Below are 27987 nucleotides of genomic sequence, written 5' to 3' on the forward strand. Positions count from 1 at the left end.
ATCTGTTTCTCACTGGCTCGCAGACGCCAGCCATGACTGTCAGGCTGTGAGGGGCTCCAGTGTCCTGTGGCTCCGATGGATTTTTGGGTCAGTGGCTGGGCCTCACTCATGGAAGACCTGCCAAAGCTCTCAAACATGCAAAAATCTAAAAATTGCCTTGAACTTGGGGGTCTGCTCAGACAAAATCAAGAACCTGTGCCCCCAAATTTACCCTCAGTTTTCCAGAGCCAGAATTTCATCCTGGCTGGAAAGCCTGCTGCCCTGCTGAGGTCTTAAAGGTCAACAGGACTGGGGTGTGAAACACGTGTCTGGCTGTGAGACACTGGCCTGGCTCTGGGGGACACTGAGCAGAGAGGACAGTGGTGCTGCTGGCACCCAGCTGGCAATTGCTGCAGGGACTGTTGGAGAGTTGTTGATGTGGTGCGGGTTTGCTGGGGAAGGAGGATAACCTTCTTGTTATAATGCCCTTTGCTGTGGGAGATTATTTATCCCATCAGAAAGGCTGGGAGTAGCTGGTGCATGTCCACATGTTTCCTCCTGGGGAGAAAAGGGATGGTGCAGAGGACTTGGGCTGGTGGGATGCAACGCCAGGAGGATGCTGCCACCAAGAAATCACATCTACAATGTGAAACAAATGTGTAAGGTGGAGAAAGGGGCTAAGGCTGTGCCTAAGGTGCCAGGCAGGAGCGTGTCAAGCTGTGGCCCACAGCCCTGCATTCCAGCTCCTGCACTGCTGGGGCCACACCACGTACAGGCAGCCCCAGTAACCCCTCTCTTCTGAGCCTTGCCCTGGTGGCAAGAGTCTGTCTCTATCTAATACTTGTTAAAGTTCTGGCATAGATGAAGGAATCCACAGTTTTAGCACAGCGTGGGCAGCGTTGGGGGAATCCTGCAGACTTGATGTACAATTGTAGCAGTGGCTTATCTCTCAGTCAATTAATTATTGCATCCTTATTCATTTATGAATGAAGAGCAGCACTCAGGGTCAGGGTCTCTTTGTACTTTGAGACAAGAGATGCTGTAGGGCACTAATGCCACAGGGCAGGCAGGGGAGGGGCAGGCAAGAGAGAGATGATCAAGCTGCCCCTTTTGAGGGCAGGGGCTGCTAATGGTGCACAGCTGCCAGATGTAGGTGTTTGTAGCCAGCACTGTGTGAACACTGGGAACAGTGTAGGACATACAGAATATATGTGTGATGTGCTGTGAGACCCTTTGCACTGAAACCACTGAGAACTGTATTTCCTGCTTTAAGCAAGACACTGTTTGCTTGTGAATGGGGCACGGGAGATGCCATCCAGGCTTACAGACCAACTGCCTGCTTATGAAACTGATTGGTCAGTTTAATGGAGAGTGTCTGGATTTGGGGTATGTGCCTGTTCTCCTGTATCTTGGAAGAACACCAGAGGGCATTTCCCACAATGCTGGAGATGCCCTGGACTGATGATGCTCTGGGGAGGTGAGCTGCTCAGAAAATGAGTATCATTTACTGGGTACGTAGGGTCCTCTCAGCCCCTCACTGGAACCTCAGAGTATGTGCTCCTTCCCACTCAGAATGTTCCCAGCAAAAACTTCCCAAGTCACAAACAACTGAAAATAGTAAAATGATCTCATAGATCAGTTGCTAAAAATATAGAGAAGAGTCTACTTACAAACACTGTGGCTGCATGGTGTGTTATTCACCCAGCAGAGAAAGACATCAGAGAACTCTGGATTCTTCCAGTTTCAAAATAATTTTTCCTTTCTGGTATTGCCCGCTGCCCTTTCCTGACCAGTACCAAGCTCACACGGAGCCCGCCGGAGAGGATCTTATTCAGAAGGAAATGCAAACGAACAAGGCAGGAGCACAGCGCATCTCCCATGGGCCACAGTCTCTGCCACACCTGCCCATTACCCAGGGGTTCCCTGTCCTGTTGGAGTCTGCACCTACAGGAGAGAAAAACCTCATGCCCTGTCCAGAGACAGCACATGTGTCCCAAAGGGAAATAAACCCTACACAGACACAAGGCACGTGCAGTAGTTTTGACCAGAAGCCTGACCCTGCCTGAAGACCTGATGTAGTTTTGGCCCGAGGCTGCTCACTCACCTTTTGGACTTACCTGGATCTGTGGGTGGAGTTGCTCCAGGGGCTGCTGGGCTGCAGGGACAGAGAGGCCCCTCCTGAGAGCAGCATTTGGGCAGCAACTGCTGATGGAGAGGATTTGCTGCAGGGCCCAGGACACCCTGGCCATGCTGCTGGCTGCAGCTTGGCATCTCCAGGGGAGCACCGTGCTCAAAGTGTGCTCTGCTGGCTCCAGCTCATTTCCTCCTCCCCCCCCACCTCCACTTGGACAGGTGTGATAGTAAAGTCAAAGTGTTTTTTACTAAGTTACAGCCAATATTTTAGAAGCTGAAAGGTCACCAGGGAAAGCTATACAGGAATGCTTAAGAGGATGCACACAGCAGTATTTGTCCCCTTGGTTTTTCTTAAATGCAGACAGAGGGATCTGCCATCCTCAGAGAAGTTGGATGCCTACAGACTCCCTTGGTCTGTACAACTTTGCTCTTCCCAGCTTGCAGCTATGCTGATCTGGGACTCAGTTCTGAAACATAAACGAATCTCTCATGTTCAGTTTGGTCTGCTGGGAAGCTCCTTGCACTCCCAGTGGTGATTGCCCATCCCTAACTGAATGAGAGCAATGTGGAAGAGGAAAATGAACTTCACGGCCTTTTCTTTTTTCCATGGTGTATGCTAGGAATTTGAAGAGAGTTTGCTCTTCACCCTTAGTTGGTTTGCTGACCTCTGTTATTCCCCACCTTCTTCGCATTAATCTTCTCTGATCCAGACCTGAGTTCTGTCTAATTCAGCAGTTTAAATTTCATCCTGCCATCAGCCATATGTTTAGTCTGGAGACACTGACACCATAGTGGTTTCTCTGGTCCCAGATCTGAAAGCTGCTGCCCAGGACCACTGGCCCTGGAGGCTGTGAGAACATTGTGGCAGGTCCACCAGAGAGTAGAGGAGGAGGAAGGAGATTATGCTACATCTCAGTGGCTGTCCTGTACAGGTGGACACCACCCCAGGCAGAGACCTGTGTTACTCCACGGGGATCTCACGGGCTGCAGGGAACTGCATGTGGGGGCTGCAGTGAGTGTGTGAGTACTTCTGCAGAAAATGAACTCTCCTGTCTCTGAATGAGAAAGCAGGGCTGGAGAAACCCAGGGAGGCAACCAGGGCAGGCTCTGGGAAGTGTATTATGGTGCATTATCTCTGATGCACTATAGGTAATCCCAAAGTACAGCACACATTTACATTTGAGCTGCTCTAAACACGCACAGGCTCCTCTCCCAGAGAGGTTTGTTGAGCTATTGTGGGTTGCCAGGTCCTGGCTGAAGCAGTTCAGTCTTGAGCTTCTCCCTTCACAGACCTGCTCTCTCTGCAGTTACCTGGCTGGCACCTGCAGGCTTGGGAGAGGCTGTGACTTTCTTCTCCAGACTCTTGTGCAGACTCATCCTGTAGGAAAGCCCAGCATGGGTCAGAGGCAGCACAGTCCCTTGCCTGTTGGTGGTCTTATTACCAACAGTGGCTATCCCAACCTTGGGCCCACAGAATCCCAACACCCCAGAACCCTGCATCCCCTTCAAACAAAATTCTTAAGCTTGGATAATGGCATTGATGGCTTTCCTTGAAAGGCAAGCAGACCACAGACTCATTCTTCTGTGATCATGTGTGTATTGTCTTCAGAAAATCAGTGCTGACAGAAAACCGCCTGGACCTTCCTGTGTGTATGACTACCACTGGCAGTCCCCAGGGGCTGGGGACTAGCTGTCCTTCTCACTGGAGAACCGTATCACCAGCTTGCGCTGGACCACGCGTATCTTAAGAAGAAGGTGTGCTCTCCCTTAAAAATGTTGTTCCTTTATTGTCTTTTCCTACCTCATCATCATTGCTCACTGTTTTGTGAACTGTTCCCCCTACACATGAGGGAACACTACATTTATGTTCATTTCAGAAACTTTTAAGTGTTGCTGGAGCAGGGATGGGTGAACTGCCAGGTCTGGGCTGTGCCAGGCAGGACAGTCCCCAGGATGATGGTCCCCACTTCTGTGACTTCACCTAGCTAATGCACATATCCCCCTTCTCCTCTGGTGCTGTGTTTTCTCCAGCCAAATATTCCCAACAAATTCCTTACCTAACGACATTTCTTTTCATCATTAGGAATTGCAGGAGAAACCAAGATTTGCCCAGGAGCAGGTCCTGCTCAAAGTTAAAGGAAGAAGGAGATCCCAAGTGGAGAAGGAGATTGTCCTTAACCTTCCACTCCAGAGCAGTTTGCTGGCTGGTAGTAACAAAGGGAATGAAATAGGGTTGTTGTGTTTTTCTTTCATTATTTTACTTTTTCAGGTCTGTTGAATAAAGAAAACCATAATACAATGTTAATTCCTCCAAGATATTAGGGCAACACTGTGTTTGGTTTTAAAAACTCAAGCAATATGTAATTTTCAGGTAATTAACTGTGTGGATTAAAAAATAGTTCTTTCATTGATCGCAAAATATTGATCATTGGGATGCACCAATGAGCAGGACCGTATTTAGCAGTGGTGCCAAAGGACTGAGGTCTTGTTGCCACGATTAGTTTGTTCATCGGTGACCTAGACAATGACATAAAATTTCTGTTGATAAAGTCTGTGGAAGACATTTAAATTGAGGAGTAATAAAGAGGGACAAAGACAGGTTATTGTTATGCAAACCTGACTTGCCTGATCACAGTCCCATGACATCCACTGGCAGGTAGCTAAATACCAACTTACACAACACCAGATACAGACATGTAGAGTCTCTTGGCAAGCAGTAATCCAGAGACAGATTGAGGAGTAATCATAGATGATCATTTCAGCATAAGTTGCCAGTCAGGTAGTAGCTGAAAAGGCTGCTTACGCAACCCTTTCATGTATAAAATGAAGTTATCAGGAAGAAACAGAGCAAGGATTCCTGTATGCAGAGTTTAAGAAAGATCATAGTGCGTGAACAATCACTGTTAGAATGTCCTTAGTATTAATGAACATTTCCTGTGTGCAAACTGTATATATATATATGTACATATACTTATTTGCATATGATCCCTGTACAGTCAGTATATGTAAAATACCAATGGCCAGTGCTCACTTGATGCCCAGCATTCTGGAGTCAGGTTTAGTCCAGAGTCCCTTGCTGAACAGAAGAATTTTTTAGGAGTCCAAGGATGAGCACTGTGCAAACTAGGTTATTTCTGCCTCTAGTCCACAGTGCCTGCTGGGGTTGCCTCTTTTATTATGTCCAGATTTCCTGTTCATGCAAGTCCCTGAGAAGCATCACCAGGTGACAAGCCTCCCACAAGGTGATCTGTCACTTGGTAACTGTTCCTCTTTAATTCAAACCTGAAGAACAGATTTGTCCTAATGGCTCACTGGTTTTCTCATCCCAAGGTACTCCACTGTAGAATCTTGTCAGCATTATGCCATTCACCACTGAGCACTGTACTGCAAGATGACAAAGACAGCATGAGAAAAAGAATCTATTTCACAAGTTCCCTGAGTTGCCTGGAGTCAGATTTTCCAAATTTTCAAAAGACCTTTGATCTTGTGGACAAAAGCACAGTAAGACCAAGGGAGAAATTACAGTAGAAAGAATGAATTTAAGCTCCTGAGGAAGATTCTGATTGACAGAAGTACAAGAGAAAGCTAGTTTTTTGAAGTCCTTTGAAAGAATCAACATGTGTGTGGATAAGGGAGACCCTTCTAATACTACCTATTTTAATTTCAAAAAGGCATTCAGCAAGATTTCTAATCAAGTCTCGAAGGAAGCTAAGAAGTTTTGAGATGTGAGGGGAGGTCCTTACAAGGATACCACTTTGATCAAAGGAGAGAAAATAGGAGGAAAATTACTCAGCTTTCTCAGAGAGTGTGAAACTTAGCGATCTGTGCTGGAGCTCATGCTGCTTAACATGTTGTTAAACAACATAGAGAAGGATGGGCAAGTAAGTGACAGCTTGCTGGAGGTGCTGAGTTACGAAGGGTAATAAAGGTGGGAGCTGATTGTGAAGAATTGCAAAAGGACCTTATGAAACACAGTGACTGCTAATTAAAACAGTAGATTAAATTCAGCATAAACTGATGTGTATAGGAGAAAATAATCCTAACCTTGCATGAAGTGACATGTTATGATTCATCTACTACCTCTTCAATTGAAAATCCTGGGGTTATAAAAAATAGTTTCATAAAAATGTCAGTACAATAGGACTAAAACCAACCAAACAAAACCAAATGCAGGCAATTCAAAGGTTAGTCAAGAACAGAGACTGTAACACAGAACTTTACTCCATTGCAGGAAAATTACCCATGGCTGCTTGATGGTAGTAGTACTTCCCAAATTCCATGTGTTTTAAGAGAGTAGTGGATAAAAAAGGTCAGTTGGAAAAGAACCAGAGGCAGCTCGATAGTCTTGTCTTTGCTGAGGTGTTATAACAACCATCCCGGTGACAGCACTTGTGTCTAATCAATTGACTTGGGAAGGAATTATTATTTACAATCATACCAAAACCTGCAAAGTCACTCCTCCTCTCGTGCTGGTTTACAGCATACAACATATTCAATAATCATATGTGTTCTTGTCTTTTTGGGCAGCACTTCATTGTAACAGGGAAGAAACTACTGAAACTCTTCTCAGGCCTTGCCTAATCCAGTACGAGCTGTGAAAGACAGACCAGGAATTAATCACGTACATGTTTTCTTACAACAAAACAGCCATGGGAATAGTCTCCACAGCTATAAGCAGAGCTGGAGCTGAATTAGGCTCAGCAAACCCACCAAAAATGCAATTTTTCTTTTGGGGTCCAGGATGGGAGTGGGACAGGGTATTTCCAGTAGTGTGGGACTTGCCCAGCACACACCAGACCCAGCATTGTAGTCTCTGTGTCTTTATCTCGAGAACTTTGTCTTGCTGTTTTGTATGCCAGTGCAGCCTCTGTCTGATGGGATGAGCAACCCACTGGAACCTGGTCAGTCAAGAAACACCTGCAGAAAACAAGCTGAAGTGCTTGAGTATTCAGCAGCGTTTCACCAGTTACTGTAAAGGTTCTAAGTGTATCTTTCCTTATAGCACTTTTACAAGGAAACCAGTTTTCAAGAGAACAAATTCTTATTGTTGCCAGATTCTCACGTGCCTATTAACATTTTCATGGTCACAACTCAGGACACAAATGGCAGCAAAGGATTACCTTTCTCATTTGGTTTTAGTGTGAAAATATATTTGCTTTTGTCAGAAGGTGTAAGGATTGCAAAACCTTGTACAGAGGTGAAATCTTTCTTTTGATCTTCTGGAGATTTACAGTAGCAATAAAAACAAATAATGGTCTTCAAGCAGCAGTGCTGGAGGTGAGACTGCAAAACCCACAGTGTGTGAGAAGAACAGGAGCTTTAATGAAGTTTGTCATTGGCATTTGGTTTAACAAGTTTTACAAGCTACAAGCTTGGAAAAATGGATTAAGGTTAGACTGGGGCACAGTAACAGACCACTGCTTTGTTATCACAGGGACTCGGCAACACTGTTTTGGTTGTACAGATTCTATGTTTTCACAGCAGATTATAGGATAGACTTGAACCTGCTCAGCTGAGACAGAAATGGCAGGGAGGCACCCCCACCAGAGGGAGATTAGTTGTCATGCTCTGACCTTTCTGTGACTTACAGACGTATCTCTACCCAAAGCCATTTCACCCAGAGATTATCCTATTAAATTGCTGGGGTATGTCATCCTTCTGACACATCCAACAGCGAACCACAATTCCTTATGCTTAAAATAGGGTAGCATCTTTTGGAATAGGGAAAAATTCCTTGAAAGGGAAGAGTACACCAGCCTTGTTCTTTACCAGAAAGCTGAGGAAGGCACATGCAAACGCTCTGAGCAAACAGGCTTTTTCTTCTCCCAGTTGTAGGAAAGGGAAGGAATTTTGAGACTGAAGTTCTTCCCTTTACCTTAGAAGACGTAAGGTTTAGAGTCCTTTTGTTTGTCTGACATGTGCATTACTTTTTTAATATTCTGGTGATATGAATACTCAGTCATTATAAAATAAGTTTCCTCATCTCCTTTTGTATAAAAGAGCTGATGTGAAAGCTCTAAATAGCTACACTAATAACCTAAACTAATGACAAAGAAGTAAAAATGTCTAGCCCTCAGATCCCTCCACACATCCTTTATCTATCCACTTGAATTTCTTAAGTACTGTAAAAATAAAAAATTCTGAAGTAATTTTCAACAATTTATAATTACATGGCTATATAGAATATGCTTCCTCACACAAGCATTGGAAGAATTACCAAGAATCAAATCCTCAGATCTTATAGATCTCAATATTAACCAACAAAACACTAGAAAGTGTAAATAGTTACATATATTAATAAATTAGAGTATGCTTGTGCAAATTTATCTAGTAAATCTGTGAAATAGTTTGATTTGATTTATATATAAACTAAATTGCTGGGGGTAAAAAGAGTTACAGAACTCAAATTTACTGGTTTTTTGGCTCGAAGATAAACAAACAATAAACTTGCCCTTCTGATGATATTTATAAGAGGGAAGTAAAAACCTTGCTGGAGGCATGATGGCTCCTTAAGAGCCATTCTTAAGAGACTTCTCTACTCCAGCCAGGAGCAGGAGAGAGGACTGCCATTCTGATTCCAGGAAACCTCATCCTAAATTGAAAGTTCTACAAATTGTGTTCAAAAAGCAGTTAGGAGTCCTCAGACAAAGATTAGTAACGAAATTATATGGAACAAAATATGTTACTTTAGAAGAATCTTGTTGACTACCCTCCCATATCCTCTGAATTGCTCTGGATTATGTTATAGCAGGCATCAGGGTACCTTTCAACAAAATACTGTGCCACAGAAAAATACTTTTTGGAAATGCTCTAGTGCTAAGCGCTTTTCATCCCTTACCATGAATTAAAAGCAAATATCTTTAAATACCTGTGAAGGTGTCTTAAAATAATCAACAAAGTCAGCTATGCTGCTAGTAAAACAGGAAAAAACCCCAAAAGAACATAACATCCATGGTTAACAACTGTGATTTCAGTAATCCTGACTTCACAAAGCTTCACAAAGCTTTCACTGTGATCTTTAATCTCAGTATTTCCTTATTTTTGATCATCTGGTTATTTAGAAAGCATGCAGCTCTCCACATAAGGCCCCTATCCACCAGTTTTAAGACAAGAGGATGACCTTTCACTCAGGTGTTTACAAATTTGACAGAGAAGATGTGCAGGACGCTGATGGGGCTCTCATGGACAAAGAAACCCCAATGTTACCAGGTAGAGATGCAGTTACCATTGTTCAAATGCACCCTCACAGTCCCTGCCTTGAGCAACTCAGCACAGCCATTATTTTAGTTTTTAGAGTGGAACTGGAGGACATAAATCTCTTCCTGTGAGTCCCTTGCCTTCTGCACAGTCTGAGGCCTGGAATTTTCCTGCTGACTCCTTGCAGTGACCTGGGAGCCACCAGTGCACACTCACACTGGTAATTACTTTTGCACAAAGGGCGACTAGAGTGAAAAAATCTGGAGTGTTGTAGCTAGTGAGTTTTACCAGCATGGAAAGGAAGAGAAGGAGCCTGCCTGACACTTCGGCAGATTCTCTGTAGATAATATAACAGGCTTTAAATTCAAGTGCTAAAAGGCTATAAGGGCACCTTTCTACAGTACAGCATGAGCTGAAGGGACCAGCAACAAGTGATGATCAATAACGGATGATAAATTACAGGAGGTGCCTTATACACCCACACTGATGTGTCTGTAAGGTACCTGCTGCAATTGGAAGTCATGCAGGAGTTAAAAGTATGACTTCTTCTAATTATGAAAATCTCATCCAAAGGGACATGAGATGTTCTCTCGCCAAAGAGCTGATGTTATTTTTCACAGATACTAAAATGAACTGAAGGCTAAAACACTGATGGTTAAATTGCTTTTAAACAAGCATTTTTAGTGACTTCAGAGGTAAAGTTTAAACAATGAATCTTCTTTATTTGAGAAAGGATTATGTCAAATATAGAGGATAATTCCTTATATATTCAAAGTGCTTCAGTTTTAAGCACATACAGAAAAGATGCTGAAACACAGATGCGCTCACTCCAGAAAAAAAAAAAAGCAGAAAAAAAGCGCAGTGCCCAGTTTCCCTTCTCTTCTCTAGAACTGAGCTGATTGTAAATTCAATCACTTTGCCCCAGACTGTCTGCAAGCCAGCAGAACAGATCTCCTCAGAGGGCTGCAGTGACAGTACAGCTCTGCTCTGGTCTGCGTTTGGCAACAAAGAGCACAGGAATGACATCTGATGCCCAACATCACAACTTTAAGACACAGTCAGATGGCTATGATTTTCGCTGCCAGAACTAAACTTTATTTCCATGTGTGTTACATACTGGTATTTGATGTCAAGTACATTAAACTTACTTTAACAGAGGATTTAAATGAGGAATATTTATTCTTCCCTAAACAAGAAGGAATGTAAAAACCTATAAGAAAAGAACTGTTTAAGCTTTGATTTGATTTTGGCAAACCAAACAGTTAAGTATTCTTCTGTTCTCTCCTCAGATCTTTCAAAGTACCAAAAAAGCATCTTTTTATAATCATGCAGCTGAAGAAAAAAATAGTATTACAAAATCCATTTCTTATGCTAAATATGGTTACAAATCAGAGTATTAAACACAAAATTCCCAATTCCTATTTTTAAATACAAATACTGTATTATATTATGAAATGGGGATAATTAAAATATATCAATGACTACAAATCTAGTAATTTAAAGCAAACAAACATGCTGTTTGCTTTCATGTGGAAGAATTAGGATATTGTATGGTTCAAGCACTGCAGTAATTTCTGTCAACTCCTTGATGCCCAGAATGTCAAACCGCCAAACACAGAGACAAGTATTCAAGTCTGAATAGCACCAGGTGTTTTTCTTTTTTTTTTCTTTTTTCCCTTTTAGAGATATTAACATTTAATAAAATGAGTGACGTTACAACCTTCTGAAAGTGACATGCACAAATAGAGAATTTGTTTTGAGTTTCCAACTAATAAGCTGAAAGTTTTAGACAATACTGAACAATTACTAACGTATTTCATGGTACACAAGAAAACAGTGCTTCCACAGTATATCCTCAGTTCTCAAGTACAAAAATATCAGTTATGGGTAGTCAATAGTTATCAAAATTTTTATTGGTACAGAATGAAAGCAGCATTTACTTTATTGTTTTTTAAACCATACATCATAGAATTCCCTAGTACACATGTGGAGGAGTGAAATAGGCTCTGTACTATTTACCTGCTACTGATCCTAGAGTGAAATACCTGCTACTGATCCTAGGTCCAGATTCAAAATCTTTCCTGGCCAAAACCAAACTATATAATTAATAGCAAAGGGAAGGCAGTTCCTCAGTGTGAAAGGTCAGCATTTAGAGTCTTACTAAAACACTATTTTTGAAACAATACATCACTTAAATGTATAATTACATACACTACAAGTGAGAAACAGGTTTTTACTAACAAGAACTATTGAGACTGGGCATAAACATCTTAACCACAAACCCTAGAAATATTATGGATGCTTTGATGTGGCCCTTTTTGGTGAGAGAATAGGAATAATGAAGTATGGCTTTTCAAGCTTCCTCTAAAAGCACATTTTATAAAATTTTGTAGGTTTAAATTATTTTAGAGGACTCCTAACTTTTTTCAGTAACATTGTTTACTAATTAGAAGCATTAATTATATCAGCATATTAAGCCATTGGCTGATAGCTGATCACCAGCATAACAGGAGCTGTTTGCTTTTGCTGTAGCTTTTTGTTTCTAAGTAAGGGAGGTACTTTTCTACTGAGAGCCATCCTACAGTACTATCAAACATTTCAGAGGTTACTACATCGCTTCTCAAATAAAATCCTCAACAGTTTTGTTTTCCAGCAGATACTCATATCAAGCATATGCAGAGAGCAAGTACAGTCAAGTGCAGACAGTTCAAAGCTATCTCTCAAACATATTGTTTTACAGCTACCCTCTGCAGAATAAAAGCCCCTCCTCGCCCCAAAGAGATGGGGCAAGAAGGGGAAACAGGTCTGCCATTCATGTAGGAGTTTGGCTAGCATAGACTTTTATTAAAGTTGTTAACAAAAATAGTTAAACATTTTTACAATTTAACATCCAGTCTGACAAAAGGCAAATCAATGAAAAAAATACAAAAAAGTAAAAAAGTGCACTACCCAGTCCAGTATTTTGCTTTAAAGTCATGTCACTTACAGCATATGAAAAATAAACCCAGAAGTGTAATTACTTTAAAATACACCGCTTCCATATTTCAGTATTTTACACATATATTCTATAGTGGAAGAGGAGATCTCTTAAAAACTTTACTCTTAAAATATTGAGGTGCATATACCAAGTGGGATAGACCTGGCAAGTTAAGTTGCAGTAGAGAATCCTTTCAAATTTGGCATTTCACTTACAAACCTTACTGTGCTAGCAAGATCTGTAGTACCTAAGCCTTCTAGTAAGAACAGTAATTTTGTTTAATGCAGATTTACTAATACAGACAACTACAAGAAATGGTGTGGTCAGCAACTCTATGGGATCTTAAGGAGATACGAGTCCTGATTTAGTTGTCAAATGGAACAATGTCACAACAAACTTTAAGGCCATGTTTTATTTGCTGATTAATGGACAAAAGGCAATGGATTCCCCCCCCATTAAATATTTTCTTGAAAGTCTGTGCTCATAAAAATCATGAAAAGTTGGAAAGACTTAATTATTGAAACTTTAAATATATTTTACACAATCTTGTTTGTACAAAAATACAAGTTAAATATAAACATAAAGCAATCATGATAATTTTATGTAAATCCATTTTGTGATATTCTGTTATATATAAAAAAGTTTCTCAGCTCTGTCTCATTTGTGAAAAGATCAATACCAGATTGAATCACTACTGGCAAAGGGCCCTAAAAAGCACACTTTAGCATTAAATATGTTTTACAATGTAAGTACCGTTTCCTGATTTCATCTTCTAAAGACTGGCAAAAGATAGGGCAGTATGTCCATAAACCAACAAATAATTTGGCTACAATGTCATAAAACACAAACACACAAATCTGTACAATAAACCAGTAGGTATGCAGTACGAACTTGTTACACACACACATACACAGACATGGAATGGAACTTAGTGAGACGCTGTTTGTAATTCACTGTTCTTCAGCCTGGCATTTTGTCTTACTTCATCAAATGAATATGACTTTGTTACCTTTCCATTCTTAAATACAGTGTGAAGGAGGTCCTGCAAGAAACACCATTGTTTTAGCAAGAGCAATTTGGCAAATGACCAAACGACACAAGTTACACAAACTCTAAAGCGAGCACACAAATCAAGGCTGGTAAGACTAGAGCTTTAACTATCAAGATAATCTTTACAGCTTCTTCTGATATTTTTCACTAATGGTTAGTCAAAAGAAAGTACTTGGCTTGGGCCATCCTGTGCACAGACAGCAGCTTTTTGCTGGGTAGTGCCTTGATTGAGATACCTACACCTGGCCAAAGCCAAATACGCACTAAATATACCTTGCTATAGTAGTTTGTAAGAAAGATGACACTCAATCAATCAAATACAAACTGATTTTTTATAATTTTATATTAAATTAAATCTTTTTCCCCCACTACAAAAAAAAAAAAGAATAAAATATCTTTCTTCACAGTGCCCTTTGCTCATATACATTTTGTAAAGCAGCACACTGGGAGGGCAATAAGCACAGTGTGGCACTCAAAAAGTCATCACAACAGCAACACTGAGCAGTCCCTGTGCTTGGCGACCTACTGCAAGGACCTGGAGCTTTAGGGAAATGGCCTCACAAAAGAGGACACTTCCCTGTTGTTCCCAGGGAGCCCCAGAACCTATACCACACAAATAACCCTCTCTAATACCCCAAGACCAAAAAAATTTTAGTGAATGATTTCATCTGTCAAAAGTGAAGGGACTATATACTGCCTCATCTCAGAGCCAAAGCCTCATGGTTTGTGTTGAAGAGATTTCTCACCATTAGGCCCTTACCCCTCCCACCCTGCCCCAGTCTCTCTCTCTCTGAATGTTTATCACAAACATATGTACATGCTTATGTGTATATATAAGTTTGAAACTCTTTTTTCTTAGATCTTTGCATCCAGAGCACAATATCTACAGCGTGTATAACTTAGTTTTTTTCATCTTCAAATTTCTCAGAGATTTCAGTTTTATCCTTACTGTTACATAAAACAGTGTGTCTAGAAGCACAGAAACAGGCTTCTGTATATGAGAGAACTCTAGAAACTTCCAGCTTCTAAAAGCCGAAGTGCAACTTGACAATTTATTTTCAGTTCTTTAAATATGGGAAGAGAGTCAACATGCAGTTAAACATTTCAATGTTGCACACTGAAAAGGCAAGAGATATCAATTCAAAAGCTTGAGATTGGCCTAAAGTTTGTGTTTATTTCACTGAAATAGCATTGCATTTTGCAATTGTTAAGAAGTCACAGGGAAACTGAATTCCTGGTTTAAATCTAAAAGTTTGAAAACTGGGCAACTACTCTGTGTACAGAGCATTAACCCCTGAAGGAACTATTTAAAAAGTCTCAGTGGGGAAATATAAACAAATTTTAGTTACATCTGTCCCTCTTCCACCTCCAACTACTCAAATTGTGCAATATACTCCAAACAAAACTACTTGGCCAACATATATTCTGCAACATTGAGACATCAATTTTGGGGAAACAGCAGCAATGTTCTCTTGTTTGTAAAGACAAACAAAAGATAAAGATCTCTAATTGTAAAGCATAAATATTCTACTGGCATTCTAACATTCTGCTGGTTACTGAATTTGGCACTGGGGACACTTTTGAGGTAATAAGATGCGAGTTGAACAAAAAAGACAAACAGAAATAAATTCTTAAGTTATAACCTGCTTTTCCTCAGTCTATTTTTGCATGAAGGATGATGTAATACATTTCTAAAATTCATACCTGTCCATACTCTTCAAGATCTCCCTTGCCTTCTTCAAGTGTCACATACTCTCCGGTAGGTGTCCTATGCAACGACAGCCGTCCTTTCTTTGACCTTTTGTTGGGATCGGCCACGGGATCCTTGAAGACATTTACCTAAAATGAAAAGAGTATTTTTTTAAAGAGAAAGGGCTTTGTGGGACTCGTGTACCTAATGCAGATGGTGGTAATGTAACAGGAAATATCAAACAGGTTTTCAGGTGGGGAGGCCTGTATTGGAAGCAGAATGGTAGAAGCTGTACAAAGACGTACCCCGAGACCGTTGGTCACCACGTAACTACATTTGAAGGAACAGTTTAAGAGATCTCTCGTTAGTTTCTGCAACAAAGCTCCACCAGATCCAAAGGCAATATTCTCGATACTCCATTTATTCTTCTTCATTCCCTCCACAATCTAATAAGAAAAAGAAAATCATGATGGAGCATACTTTTAGGTCACACCATTTTTCCATAAAAATATTATACTACTTAAACAAGATGCTTTTACAGACAATTAAGCCAACTAACATTCAGTTTCCAGGAGATGTATATAATAATTTGGTCAATACTTGGCACACTGTTTGCATTTTTATTTACAGTTTCAGCATGGCATAATTACAGAAAGCTTTTGCTGTAAACTATTATTATGCCAGCACATATACTTTCCAAACTAGGGTGACACAGTAATGCAATGCCCAGAGAAACAGAGCTCTAAAGAAAATAAAAGACTTCCTGAGAGTACTTCAGAGCCCTCCAATTTCTCAGAATTGTGGGAAGACCTCAAAGCAGAGCTTGTATCCTGAAACAATGCAGTCATCTTGCTCATCAACTCCAGAATGCTATTACCCACTCTGACCAATGATTTGTACAGAGCAGTTCTCTTGAAGACACATTGTCTAGAATTAGATTAGCAATTTCGAAGATAGGAAATGAAAACATATCAAGCTGCTTTAAGTTTGCTTTGCCATCTTCTCAGGCAGGTACAGATCAATGTGAACTGCACTGCAAACAACAGTTAAGGTAAAAATTACTGTATCTTTTCCCCTTACCCTCATTCTATCCAGACAAACATGACATCCTCTAGCCTGGAGTAATGGGTGCTTGCTTAGTCATGCTCATAAATGGCCAAGATTTATTTCCCTGACCTATTACCTTTATGGCAGCCTGAAATTACGGTTATAGCCCCAATATAGAGTTGAAACACTCTCTTCTCCTAACATACTAACAAAAGCAGGTGAGAAAACCAGAGTGGGTGAGACAGCAATATACCATCTACCCAGAAAAAAGGAAGGTGAGAAACAGAATGGAAGGACATAATCTATAGGGAACAGTGCAGAGTTTCAAAAAGCAGCGTCATTAGAAATCTGGTAATATTTTGTGCAGTCTCAGCCTCCTGCAGCAAGAAGAAATGCCAGAGTAACACTGAACAGGATTGTTTCACAAGCTACTGATGTCAAGCTGCTTTTTTTTTAAGGGACAGCTTAAAAAAGGCAATTCCAACTTCAGACCATGGCAAACTGGTAGTGTAAACAGAAGAGCACACTAGTATTTTGTTTATCCACTAAGTCACATGTAGACTGTCTTCACAGTTACTCTCAGACTGAATGCCTGGCAGAGGCCAATCAACAGGAGAGGTGGACAACAGTCATAACCTTTTGAGGGCATGCCCTGAACATCTTCTCACTATGTTTTTACCAGATATTTCTCCCCAGTCGAGATCTTATCAGTGAGTTTCCATCATTTCAATGGTACCAGTTTACTCGGCCTCACTCAAGAAGTCAAGCAAAATGAATCTCAAGCTCCACCACCATGACTTCCAATTAAGAGAAATCTTTGGAATTTTTGTATCCTGAACAAATGCCCCATTGACAATCCTGTGGATTTTAGCAGTAGACATCATAACCTTTCAGTAACCACGTGCAAAAGGAAATTCTGTTTTCAAGTGATTAGGTTCTCCTGGAAGCAGTTAAAAGAGTACTCAGGGAAGATAAAGGACTAAAATTAATTTATTACTCCTTTTAGCATTTCTTAAGTAACTGAAGATGACAAAGGACAGGTAAAAGGGATTTTGTATACCCTCTACTTAAGCATAATGCCCAATAGTACTGTAAGAAACAAGACTTGACTGGGCCTGGATATGGATTTTTCTTACCTACACTGTCTTTTGAGGAGGCAAATGTAGGTAAACTCCACCTGGACTCTGAACAAGTTCTGTCCAGACACTGACCAAGCCTGAAGCCATGTGAACTGCTGGCCAAACTTGAGCCAATGTCTTCTGCTCCTTTCATTATGCAGTTTTATAGCTCAGGTCTGATACTGAACTTGCTTGAACATGCCTGCAAAAGGTAGCACGAACTACCTATATAAATAACATCCTACACTAAGGCATGTGATGCTTAGACTTCATGTCCACTGCAGGTTAACTTGCAGGTTAACAGATGTTAGTGTAAGTATAGCATAGCTGGGCCATGGCAGCTTAACCTTCTTGCCTGGATGAGAAGAAATGTGAACCCCCTTTCAAATCGTGTTCCTGCTCTCATTTACAGATGGTTTGTTCACCTCATGCTACAGGCACAAATCTTTGCTTACCCCGGGTGAAGATCTGGCTTCTCACTTTCCTCTCTCTCAAAGGCATTTCCTTACTCAGACTGATCTTTGTCTGGTGAGGGGTCAAGAGAAATCAAGACTAAGCTGCAAGATAGCTCTAGTGACCCACAGCAAAGGCCCAGGTAACAGCTTCCTTAGGTACGGGGAAGAGATGGGAAACAGCAGCAGTAATAGGAAAGAAGGAGGAGATTTGAAACAACTGGAGCCTCCCCCAAAGGGAGAAATAATACAGAAGAATTTCTTGTCTCACACTTTCAAACCTATATAGGGAGAACAATTGAGGTATCAAGGTTTTGACCAGCTTCCTCTGACCGTTATGAGCATGATTAATACATCAGCTGTGACTCCAGATTAGAGGATTTTGTTTGTATAAAAATTTAAAGATATCTGGAAATTGAATGTTCAAAGAAAATCCTTTGAAAGTGTAGTATATTGTGGGGTTAGCAGATTGGAATGATTTTAAAAAGTGAAAATGCAAAGAAAGTCAGAAAAGTTTCCTTACCTGTTCTACCAGCATCCCCTATTAAAACAAAGAATTTTAAAATCCAGTTTATACTCTGAGTTGTTTTCTATATTGTTGTTTCATACTTTGGATAGATAAGTGAGACTTTGGATAGCTAATTGGCCATTACCCATTCTAGATTTTCCTATTATACCCATTACCTTTCCTCTGAGCTGTAACAATAAATCATGTCTAGAATCTAACATTGATGTGGAGTAATTAGAATAATGACTTGCATAGGGAGAGAAAAAAGATGGCCACAACAATACATTTGTTTTGTTTATGTAAACTCCTTTTGGAAAAGAATGAATTATACTTCAGGGCTGATTTGGTTTTGGTGGGTTGTGGGTTGTTTTGGGGTGTTTGTTTCTGTTTGTTTTGTTTGCTGTTTTGCTTTTTTAAAATGATAAACAATTACCCAATCTTCTGAAAGCCAGCATGGTAACCTTGGTTTTGCTGACACAAGAGGATGAAGAGACCCATGAAACGTAAACACAACTAAAATTAGTTTGCAAGATCATGGTCATTTCGCTCCAACATAAGTTGCTACTGTCAAATGAGAAGTGTCTACTTCCTTCCTGCCTGTTTCTCCCAGTTCAAAACAACAGTTTGTTTTCTCTTGTATAGTGCTGGCAAGTACTAGCCCCCCCCCTTTGGGACAATTTAGTTCACTAAACCACAAAAGTGGTCACTTCTGGCTGAGTCAGTTTGCTGCTACACGTGTGGTCTAAACTTGTTTAATGACCAGCAGTTCAATGACCAAAAGCTGCCCTGAGGCACAGCAAGATTACAGTCAGGAAGAGATGGGAAGGTGCCACCAGGCAGCAGGTAGTTACGTCTGCTCCGTATGTCTTGTGGAACTGGATCTTCTACTCTCTTCTACAACATGTTACAGGTAGACTTCTCATAATCAGGTGCAGCTTGATGAGGGAAATATGTAAACAGGCAGATCACCTGAATAAAGAATTCCTCGTGTCTCTTATCCTCCCCCAACAGCTGTTGCAAATATTTTCCTACTCTATTTAGAACATGGAGAGCAGAGCATTTTTCACTCTAATGCAAATATTTTAAATACTAGTTTTAATATCTTGACTAGAATCAATGCTATATGAGCATCCTTGAATTTTGTCCAGTATAACCCACAGAAAGTAACCCGAGTTCCTTACAAGAAAGAATAGTCCAGTTTCTTTCCTGTGACAACTCACGAACATCACAACCACAGCATACTTTGCCTAGCACCAGCATCAGTCCTGTTAAAACCATTGTTGAGAACAAGTTTTCTTTTGCGTGGTTTTTGGGTTTTTTGTTCTTGTTTTTTTTTAAACAAAGAGAGTGTCTTCCCCTGCTATCTAATGATAAGACTTTCTTTCCAGTTATTAACCTCTTGTGCTTGTGTTCTGTCAAGCACACTAGTATAGTTGTATGTTCTCAAAAAGCCACATGGGATGAAAAAACAAAGTAAAATAAAATTTACTTTAAAGGGTGTTGGAGGCAGAAGAAAACTGTAGTGTGTGACTGCTCTACAGTTGGCATATCAGGTTACAATCTCAGTATTAACTATTCTCTAAGGATCCAAGTGACAACTCTGAGTTCTGCCATTGAGGTTCACATTATGTGCCCATGCTAGATCCACAAATAGATTCAGACTAACTAAAAAACAAACCTGGTATCTCTCTTACTCTTAATTTTGAGGAGCAGTAAAAGTCAGCTTTGTTAAGAAGAACTTAAGGATGTGTCAGTCTAGAAAGCTAGGACAAGTGTCAATAAATTCAAGTAAAATTAATCTTAAATTTATCCAACTTATTTCTGTTTTTGAACTCTAATACAGCTGGAGAAGAATGATCAAGGACGAACCTGATAAAGTCAAGTCCTCTTCCTTCTACATGCCCTTTATCATCTGTAGTCACTGCAGTCTGTACCCTTGTAACCATATTGTATTACCTAAAATCTACATCTACTCAATAGTGGAGAATTTATGACTAGTTTCAAGCACACAGCATCTCCTAAATAATCAATTTTTGTCTTGGTGAAATTGCAATTTTGACTCGGACTACAGCCTAATCTGTTACACATATTTTTTGGTTTTCAGTGATTCTTATTCCAGTAGTTGCCAAATCAATGAACTCACTTTCCTTACCCTTGGTTTTAAAAAGTCTCCTTCAAAACTACACCTTCAATATTTGAGAGCAAACACACTTCAGATGGTACATAACTAATGAGTCAAACCAGTTAATTACTATTGCTGTAGCACAGTGATCATGCACAGTGTGCCTTAGACATCAATGAAGGACTAAACACAGCCAGATTTTGATCTCAATTAGACTTGACAAGCATGATGAAAGCAAACAAAAGGAGAAACCGTGGAAAGAGAAGGGTTACAACAAGGGGATTAGCAAATTCCTTTTAGGTTTTTTTTTTAATGCATTTTAATAATTTCCTGTGGAGTTTTAATGAATTTGTTTTACACATTATGATATCGCTGCCAATGTCTGAAATGAAGGGCAAGGATGGGGTCAGCAGTCTCTGCTGCAATATCTGACTAGTCATAACAGAGTCCAGATTAAATATCCACGTTGCCAGTGTCACCCTGGCACTGAAGGTGATCTCCTACCTCTTGCAACGTGTTGATATCCACACCATCCCCTTGAATAACTCTGAGATATGGTGGTAACAACTTGTAGCCTTTTGAATTTTCTGTAATGGGGAACTTCTTCCCCAAGATCTCCAAGACCTATTGAAAAGAGAAAGGAGACAGTTCAAAATGAAAATAAAAATTTGCCATTCCCATAAAGAAATACAATTTCCACACTTGAATCATTCTCTCTCCAAAAAAATAAAATAAATCCATAAATATATCCACATAATCATGCTCTAAATCTACCCACACAAATAAAAAACATGCCAGCCATTGTGGTGGGAGCCCTTAAAGCAGTCACAGACCATATGGTCTTTGTGAACTTGTACCCAAAAGCTAATCAGAACCATGCTTCCCTCCTTTCTCCCTTTGCTTGCTGTGAATTTTTGTTATTAAATGTGTCAACTGAAGATTCTGCTCTTCTTTTGACCTCCCTTAAGACATTGGATGAGGCTTTCAGTGTTCTGTGATTTTGTAAGCCATGAATACTTAAAATGAAACACTTCAGTTAGGAGCTTTTCTTATCAGCTCCGATAAAGGTCATTCACAGTTCCTATTTGTGACACATCACTTGTCCCAAAGGAAAAAAAAAAGCGTTAAAGCTGTATAGATCCAATTTGATAGAGTACCAATGTGCCTAAAATTGCCCCTACTTTCTTATTAGGACAGTGCTGACAGCTACTCAAATTCAGAGGTATCAACAGCTTTTATTAGGAAACTGCAACAATCATTATGCTCTCTAAAGAGCAATGAGGCAAGAAGCGTTTTTCAACTTGGAGGTTGTGCGCCACTGACTTAAATGCACATCTTAGAAAAGGGAGAAGAGCACTAAACTTGTATTTGTAGCACAAGACAGTGATTTAATACAGGATGCCAAGATATCTAAACTTGGTGGTAAGAAGTTCTATCGATCTGCATTTATTAATATTCAAATGTTCCCAATCGTATTTATTATTAAGTGATGAAAATTTCTCTTTATAGAAGCATTCTAGCATCATTACCTCAGCAAAACTGGTAACAATGCACAAATGTATTATGCAAGAATGGGTTTGATGAAAAATACTAAACTATTTAGACTGCAGAAGAGTTTCTATATCTACTCTGAGGTGAACTAAACATTTACATTTTTCATAAGTCCAAATTAGCCAGCATCAAATATATACGATGCATATCAAGTTGCAGCATTATGTTTCTATGTTTGCTAGCCAGTCATTACAAAACAAATAACTACCCTCCCAATCTTGTATACAAATGACTTCAAAAAAGGATTACCTTTAAAACAGTGTCAAGGGGATTCCCAGAATCTGGTCTAATAATAAGTGGTGCCTCTGGACTTCGGGCTTCAATTATATGCCTTAGGTCATCACCCCATATTTTTTCACAAGCGTTGTAAATGTCGTAGCTGTCACTAACTACAGATACAGGCACTGAAGAAAACTGTGTTACTATGTGTTCAAAAGCATCTTTTTCATGATCTTTCCCCCAGGCTGTTATGGTACTGCAAAGGCAATTGAAAAATTCATATTAGAGTGGCACTTGTACATAAAATCATACATTCTGTATTTCCTACCACCAACAGTTCAAGATAATGATAAGCAATGTGATTACAAGACAGCATAAACTATGTGCTTATCAGCTCTGTTGCATGGATAATAAGCCTATATACTAAATAAACAGCACCCTGAATTTATCTTTGGCACTTCAGACAAACACTTGGTACATGAAATTTCTTTCACATGTAAATGTGATTTTTTTATTTTATGAACATTTGTGAGAGAGTTTCTCTTTTAAGTCTGAAATTCAGACAGTTAGGGAACTACAGATGCAAGAACAGAACATCTGCTCTGGTAACTTCACACTACAAAATGGGAAGTTGAGAATGAAGCACCATATGTTAGAAAAATCCTAAGAAGAAAACAGAATTTATTTTCTTTTTTAATAGTAATATAAAACCATTATTCTCACTCATATAAACGTTCTTCCAGAGGAACCTCAGGCCATTACCCTTGGTACAAGGGTACAGGCAAGCACATAAACCAGAGTTGCTGAGAGCAGTAATAAGTTACTGAATGCCAGTTGGTCTGCAGTAGCTGTTCTGTATGTGGCTGTCTCAGACCAACTGACATAACTGACTTTAGTAACCTGAGCACAAAGACCCAAAAATGCTCTCAAGCACAGCGTAAGAGTCAGTGGCATTGAACTTTAAAATTCCATCATTAACTACTGTGTGGACAAGCCTCAGACCATGGTAGTGAGGAGACAAAACAAACTTGGCTTCGCAGAGGTTGAGGCAGTTCCAGGAACAGCCCTGTTGCCACGCCAGAGGAAAGCACCACACTCGCACCACCACCTCACATTGCAGATTGTGGAATAGTATAACAATTCTGAAAAAATTTAGGTCTCTTGTATGAGACCTTTTTTGTGTATTAACTTGGAAAGGGCGACTGCGGTCTGCATGTGGCAATGCAAACTTTATGCAGGGCAGTTTAAGCTGTCTGCTCTAATGTCACCACTTCAATATGCTGTAAAAAAGACATTTGAACTCTTGACTCCATGTGTTTGCTTTCATTACAAAAAATTTTATAATTGCTTGGGCCATCATTTTTTGAATTTATCTGTAATATTAAGCTAAGCTAAGAGAAGAAATTTCAGACAAAATTTGTCACTTCTACTGATCAAGCAGGAGTTCTAGAACAGCACTACAGCAATAGTACAGAAAGTTCTGTGAAGCAGTGCTCCTTTAAAGGTGATCACTATTCATGTAAGCTTTCTATTATCTGTCCTGCAATCCTAAGTGAATGCTATTAAACTGGCTTTTGTGCTCAATACGAAAAACACAACCTTCTTTCATATTCTGCTCATTTCAGTGTGTAGATTTGCAACTCAAACCCAAGGATTTGCATTCAATCCTAACCTTGTACAGCATTTGGATACAAAAAAATAATAAGAGCTCTCCATCTCAGATGGAGACATCTGAGATCAGTTCCTTACTCTTAAAAACTCATTCACAATTCTTAGTGAAAGATCAAGGATTTACTATTGGCTGAACTGGTTATGCTGATGGGATTTAAGAGTAACTACTTCTTCTGGAGGGAGAACATGATCTGTGAGAGTTCAGAATTGCAACTTACATGATTTTTCAATTTATGATTTTATGTTTAAAACCAAACTTGAAGTTCGTAACGTGAATCCTCAATATCTACAACATAAGCCTTCAAGTCTATTCTAAAAAGAATAATCCAAATTTACTTAGACCTGATAAGAAGGTTACGGTTAAAAACATTTCAAACACATTTCTAGTTAAGACCAATCATGCCTGGAACATACAGAGGCATCAGTACTCAACTGCAGCCTCTACAGCTGAATCAATTGTGGCTAATACTGTATGGTATATTTCCGGATACAAAGATGGATAAGAAAAAAATTACATTCTGTTAAGCTGTTTTTAGAAAGGCTTAGCCTAGTATCTTACCTGTGTTCAGCAGCTGGAACAGAATATCCTGGAACTGGATCTTTTGTACCATAGTACTTTTTAATTAATGCAATTCCTGCTACAGTGTCTGTTCCTTTGAAGTTCACCAAATGAGCTGAAGCTCCTATGCCTGCAGTCTGAAAAAGATGCAACTTTCAGTTTCCATGCCAAATACAGGAACCTAAATCCAGTTACCATCTAGCACTAGTTTGCAGTTAGCAAAACTCTGACTTAGTTCTTGTTTCACCAATACTCTCTTCCTGCATTTACACAGGGAAGAAATAGGCAAAAGCTCTTCCAGTCTAATGCTCACAGTCCAGACACATACCTACCCACCCCCACCCCAGATCTCCCCCCTCCACAACTAGTCCACAGTGCTCTGTGCATTCACAACTTCAGTGCAGAACAGGGACACAGATACCTGCTACAATCCTTCATAGTTAAGAACAATTAGATTTTTCAAATTATTAGACAAGTAGTATTACCTCTTGTGAAGAAACTCCTCTGTAGCCAAAGTCATGCAGTTTATACTCCAGTCCTTCTAAGCTGCCAGAAGTCTCTAGCAAATATTTGGCCAAAATCTTTTTCTGCTCTCTAGAATTTGTAGCCACTGTGATTGGATACCATGACTGCACAAGAATAGTCTAAAACAAAACCCATCACAATATTAGGTGTATGTTTGCTCAGAACTTAACAATGCCCACTTGGCATTTTAGTAGGCACAAAAAGGTCTATTTATTTTCATTCCCTGTACAGAAAGTACTGATTCCTCCAACAGTTTGCTTTGGGGCTTAAGCAATTAGCCTTTATAAGCTAGCTGAGGTATTGACCTTCTCAGGAATTATCACTCCCAAACTACTGACACACAGTTCCCCCATCCTCCTTTTCTGTGGATAAAAGTACCGGTGAATTTCCTGTAAAATTATTACAATCTCCTGCCAGGTGGCAAAAAAAGTCTGTGTAAGAGGACTACAAAAAAGAATCCAGGCTTACTAAAAGCAGAAAATGAAAGTTGCCAGAGATTTCCCTTAAAGTAATAAGGGATTCAGCCTTTATGTTAAGTGCACTAATATTTACTTAGAAAAAACATATCAAATTTCCAAAACTGACCTCAATCCAATTTGTAAGCCAGTAGCACTCTGGATCTGTGTTTTCTACTGTGAAAAGAACATTTCCTCTGGGAATTACAGAGCCCTCAGGAACAGCCTTTATTTCTATAGGAAGATGGCCATCATATTTCTGTGTAAGAAACAATAATATTGTTAGACAATGGGAAAGATTACCTCTCTTTTTTATTTGACTGCAGTGAATAAAAGTCAGTTCTGAGTTTACTGATAAAGTTTTCTTCTTCTTCATTTCTTTCAACCCTAAAAATAATAAACCCACCAGCCCAAATAAATGAGAAAATCCACTTTTATGAAAAAAGGAGGAAAATCCTGTAATCTAAAAACCATTCTCTTTATCAAACAAATGATGGTTATCAGTTGTATTCCTTGTGCAAACTGAGCCAGGAAGCCTTAAGCATTCTATAAAAATAAAATAGTTCTACCCAGAGAACAAGATATATTTGCCACTCAGTTTTCTTCAGTGCTTTTACAAGAAGTTAAAAAAAGTGTAGTTATTATCTAGACCTTCAAAAAGTCTCTTAAGTTTTCAAAAAGTTTTGCTTAGTATAGATGTGTGCTTTGTTAATTTATTACAGCAGGATCCATCTAATAACTATTTTAAAGACTTTTTCATCTCAATTATTCACTAAACATGGAATCTCATATTGAAGAGATTCTTTTGTCAGTCTTTCACCCCCGAAGGACTAAACATTGTATGAAATATGCCTTTGGAAAAAGAGTAACTTGCAAACAGCAACTCTAATAGAGTAATTATAACTTTCTGAAAGAGCTCTGTGAGCTAAACTGGCAATATTGATAATGTTTTGGATGGCGATATTTTTTGACAGAAAGCTTCTCATGAGATATTGTTTAAAGGCAATAAAAATTGCACCAATTCAGAGAAATTACAGATTCATAACTAGCACCAAAACATATTCTCCAGTGCCCAAAACACATCAGAAATCTCTTCTACACTAGAGCTTAAAAGTCTATTCAAAAGTGTAATAACCTAAAGCATATTGTGTTTGTACCACACAGGGTTTAGTTGTCAGACTTGGAGATACCTGGATTAACATTTACCCATTCATCTCCTCTCGGTGCAAACTGATACATGCACATTTCAGATTCATTTTGGCACTTCACTCACGCAGCCACTGCACCCTCCATTTTACCCAACACATCTGAGGCAACTCAGCTAGAGAGCAAACAGTGGCAGGTATATGAAAACATACTGGAATTCAGTGAGCAGAAGTAGGGTCTCTATGTGCATTTAAGGGCATACAAAGACTCAAAGGGTACATACACTTCCAGTTTGAGAGCCACTGGTATCTGAGATCAAGATGTGACAATCATATTTGGGTTTCATATTAACATATATATACATATACATACGATTTTAATAACAAAATCTGACAAAGGAATAAACAATGTATATAAGGGGTATGCAGGAAGGCTTATTTTGACTAAATCAAAAGTTGAGTGGACTTAGTTAAACCATGTTAAAACTCAGCGAGGACAGACATGCAGCATTAAAAGTGTATTAATTCAGTTTTTCCAAGGAGGGATCAAGCTTACTTCAAATACAGATGAGAGCAGTTCACAATGTATAATGTAGCTTAAACACAAATATGAATTGAATTCACATTTGTAGTTATTTGAAATGGATGCAAGTCCTCTACAATCCTCTCCATAAGTCCCTCTTACAAAACTGGGGGGCTTATTTACCTTGTTGTCATTTGAAATATTTAGTTGAAATTCACTCTTCTTTTGCACAGCTATGGTCCACCCCAGTGGCAAGATGACATCCAGATATAATCATAGACAGATGCCATCATAAAAATACATACAACCAGGGTATCCAGGAAAAAATAAATGCAAAGGACTAAAAAATGTGCTTTCAAAAGCTAAAAATATTCATTCACCAGAACCCACAATGAAATTTAGCATTTAATTAATCTGCAGAGATTAGAGCAGCTCTGATGAATGCTATTAGTCTGAATCTGCTGCTTTTACAGAGAAGAGATGTTTGCAATTAGTTCAAGTCTGACACCTTTTTAAACTAAAAGGAAAAAGGATAATTGTAGAAAGACTTAATCTGGAAGGTTTTGTGTGTGAGAAGTGCTCAAGCCTTGTACTTCATAATAAAGCTCAACTTTCATATTTCTGAAAAATTTAGGAAACAATTGAACAACACATGTATTTACTGGAACTATTTATACACCCAAGAAGTTGTAACGCTTTCTGCATTAGAATAAAAATTGTTACGATTAGTTAGAGAAAGCAATGTAAATGATGCAAGCAACCACTAAGTGTTATATTACACATGGAGACTTGCCAACAAGCCCCCACTTACATGAGCTGGCTGACGGCAGCCATAAATCCTTACTACCTGCAAAGCCGTATTTGGCATCTGAAAGGATGAAAATTACTTTTCTCTAAGGAATTACAATTATATGATTATTCTTTGACAGCTGCTACTCCCTGTACACAAAACATGAAAAGCTAAATTTATCCAGTCTTTACTATCAAGATTAAAAGGAGAGACTGTTGTATTTATCCTACAGTTCATTCAGAAATCCTTCATGATGATCTCAAACTATTTCATTAT

The 27987-nt window shown here is 39.4% G+C and overlaps 1 protein-coding gene across 3 annotated transcripts in view; it reads right to left on the reverse strand.

The window, feature by feature from the left end:
- Window positions 1-10381: 10381 nt before the first annotated feature.
- Window positions 10382-27987, reverse strand: part of NAMPT (nicotinamide phosphoribosyltransferase) — a 30618-nt gene continuing 13012 nt past the window's right edge. For 2 of the 3 annotated variants that reach the window (XM_032687696.1, XM_032687695.1), the window contains exons 4-12: window positions 25384-25512; window positions 24759-24917; window positions 24274-24410; window positions 22074-22299; window positions 20778-20897; window positions 18167-18184; window positions 15332-15472; window positions 15041-15175; window positions 10382-13328 (exon numbers count right to left, since the gene is read on the reverse strand). In XM_032687696.1, coding sequence (XP_032543587.1) covers window positions 13215-13328; window positions 15041-15175; window positions 15332-15472; window positions 18167-18184; window positions 20778-20897; window positions 22074-22299; window positions 24274-24410; window positions 24759-24917; window positions 25384-25512 — 1179 coding nt within the window. In that variant the 3' untranslated portion in view covers window positions 10382-13214. The remainder of the gene's footprint in view (window positions 13329-15040; window positions 15176-15331; window positions 15473-18166; window positions 18185-20777; window positions 20898-22073; window positions 22300-24273; window positions 24411-24758; window positions 24918-25383; window positions 25513-27987) is intronic. The other variant, XM_032687697.1, reaches the window with a different exon arrangement.

The sequence above is a fragment of the Chiroxiphia lanceolata genome, chromosome 5 (genome assembly GCF_009829145.1).
Source record: "Chiroxiphia lanceolata isolate bChiLan1 chromosome 5, bChiLan1.pri, whole genome shotgun sequence".
Taxonomy (NCBI): domain Eukaryota; kingdom Metazoa; phylum Chordata; class Aves; order Passeriformes; family Pipridae; genus Chiroxiphia; species Chiroxiphia lanceolata.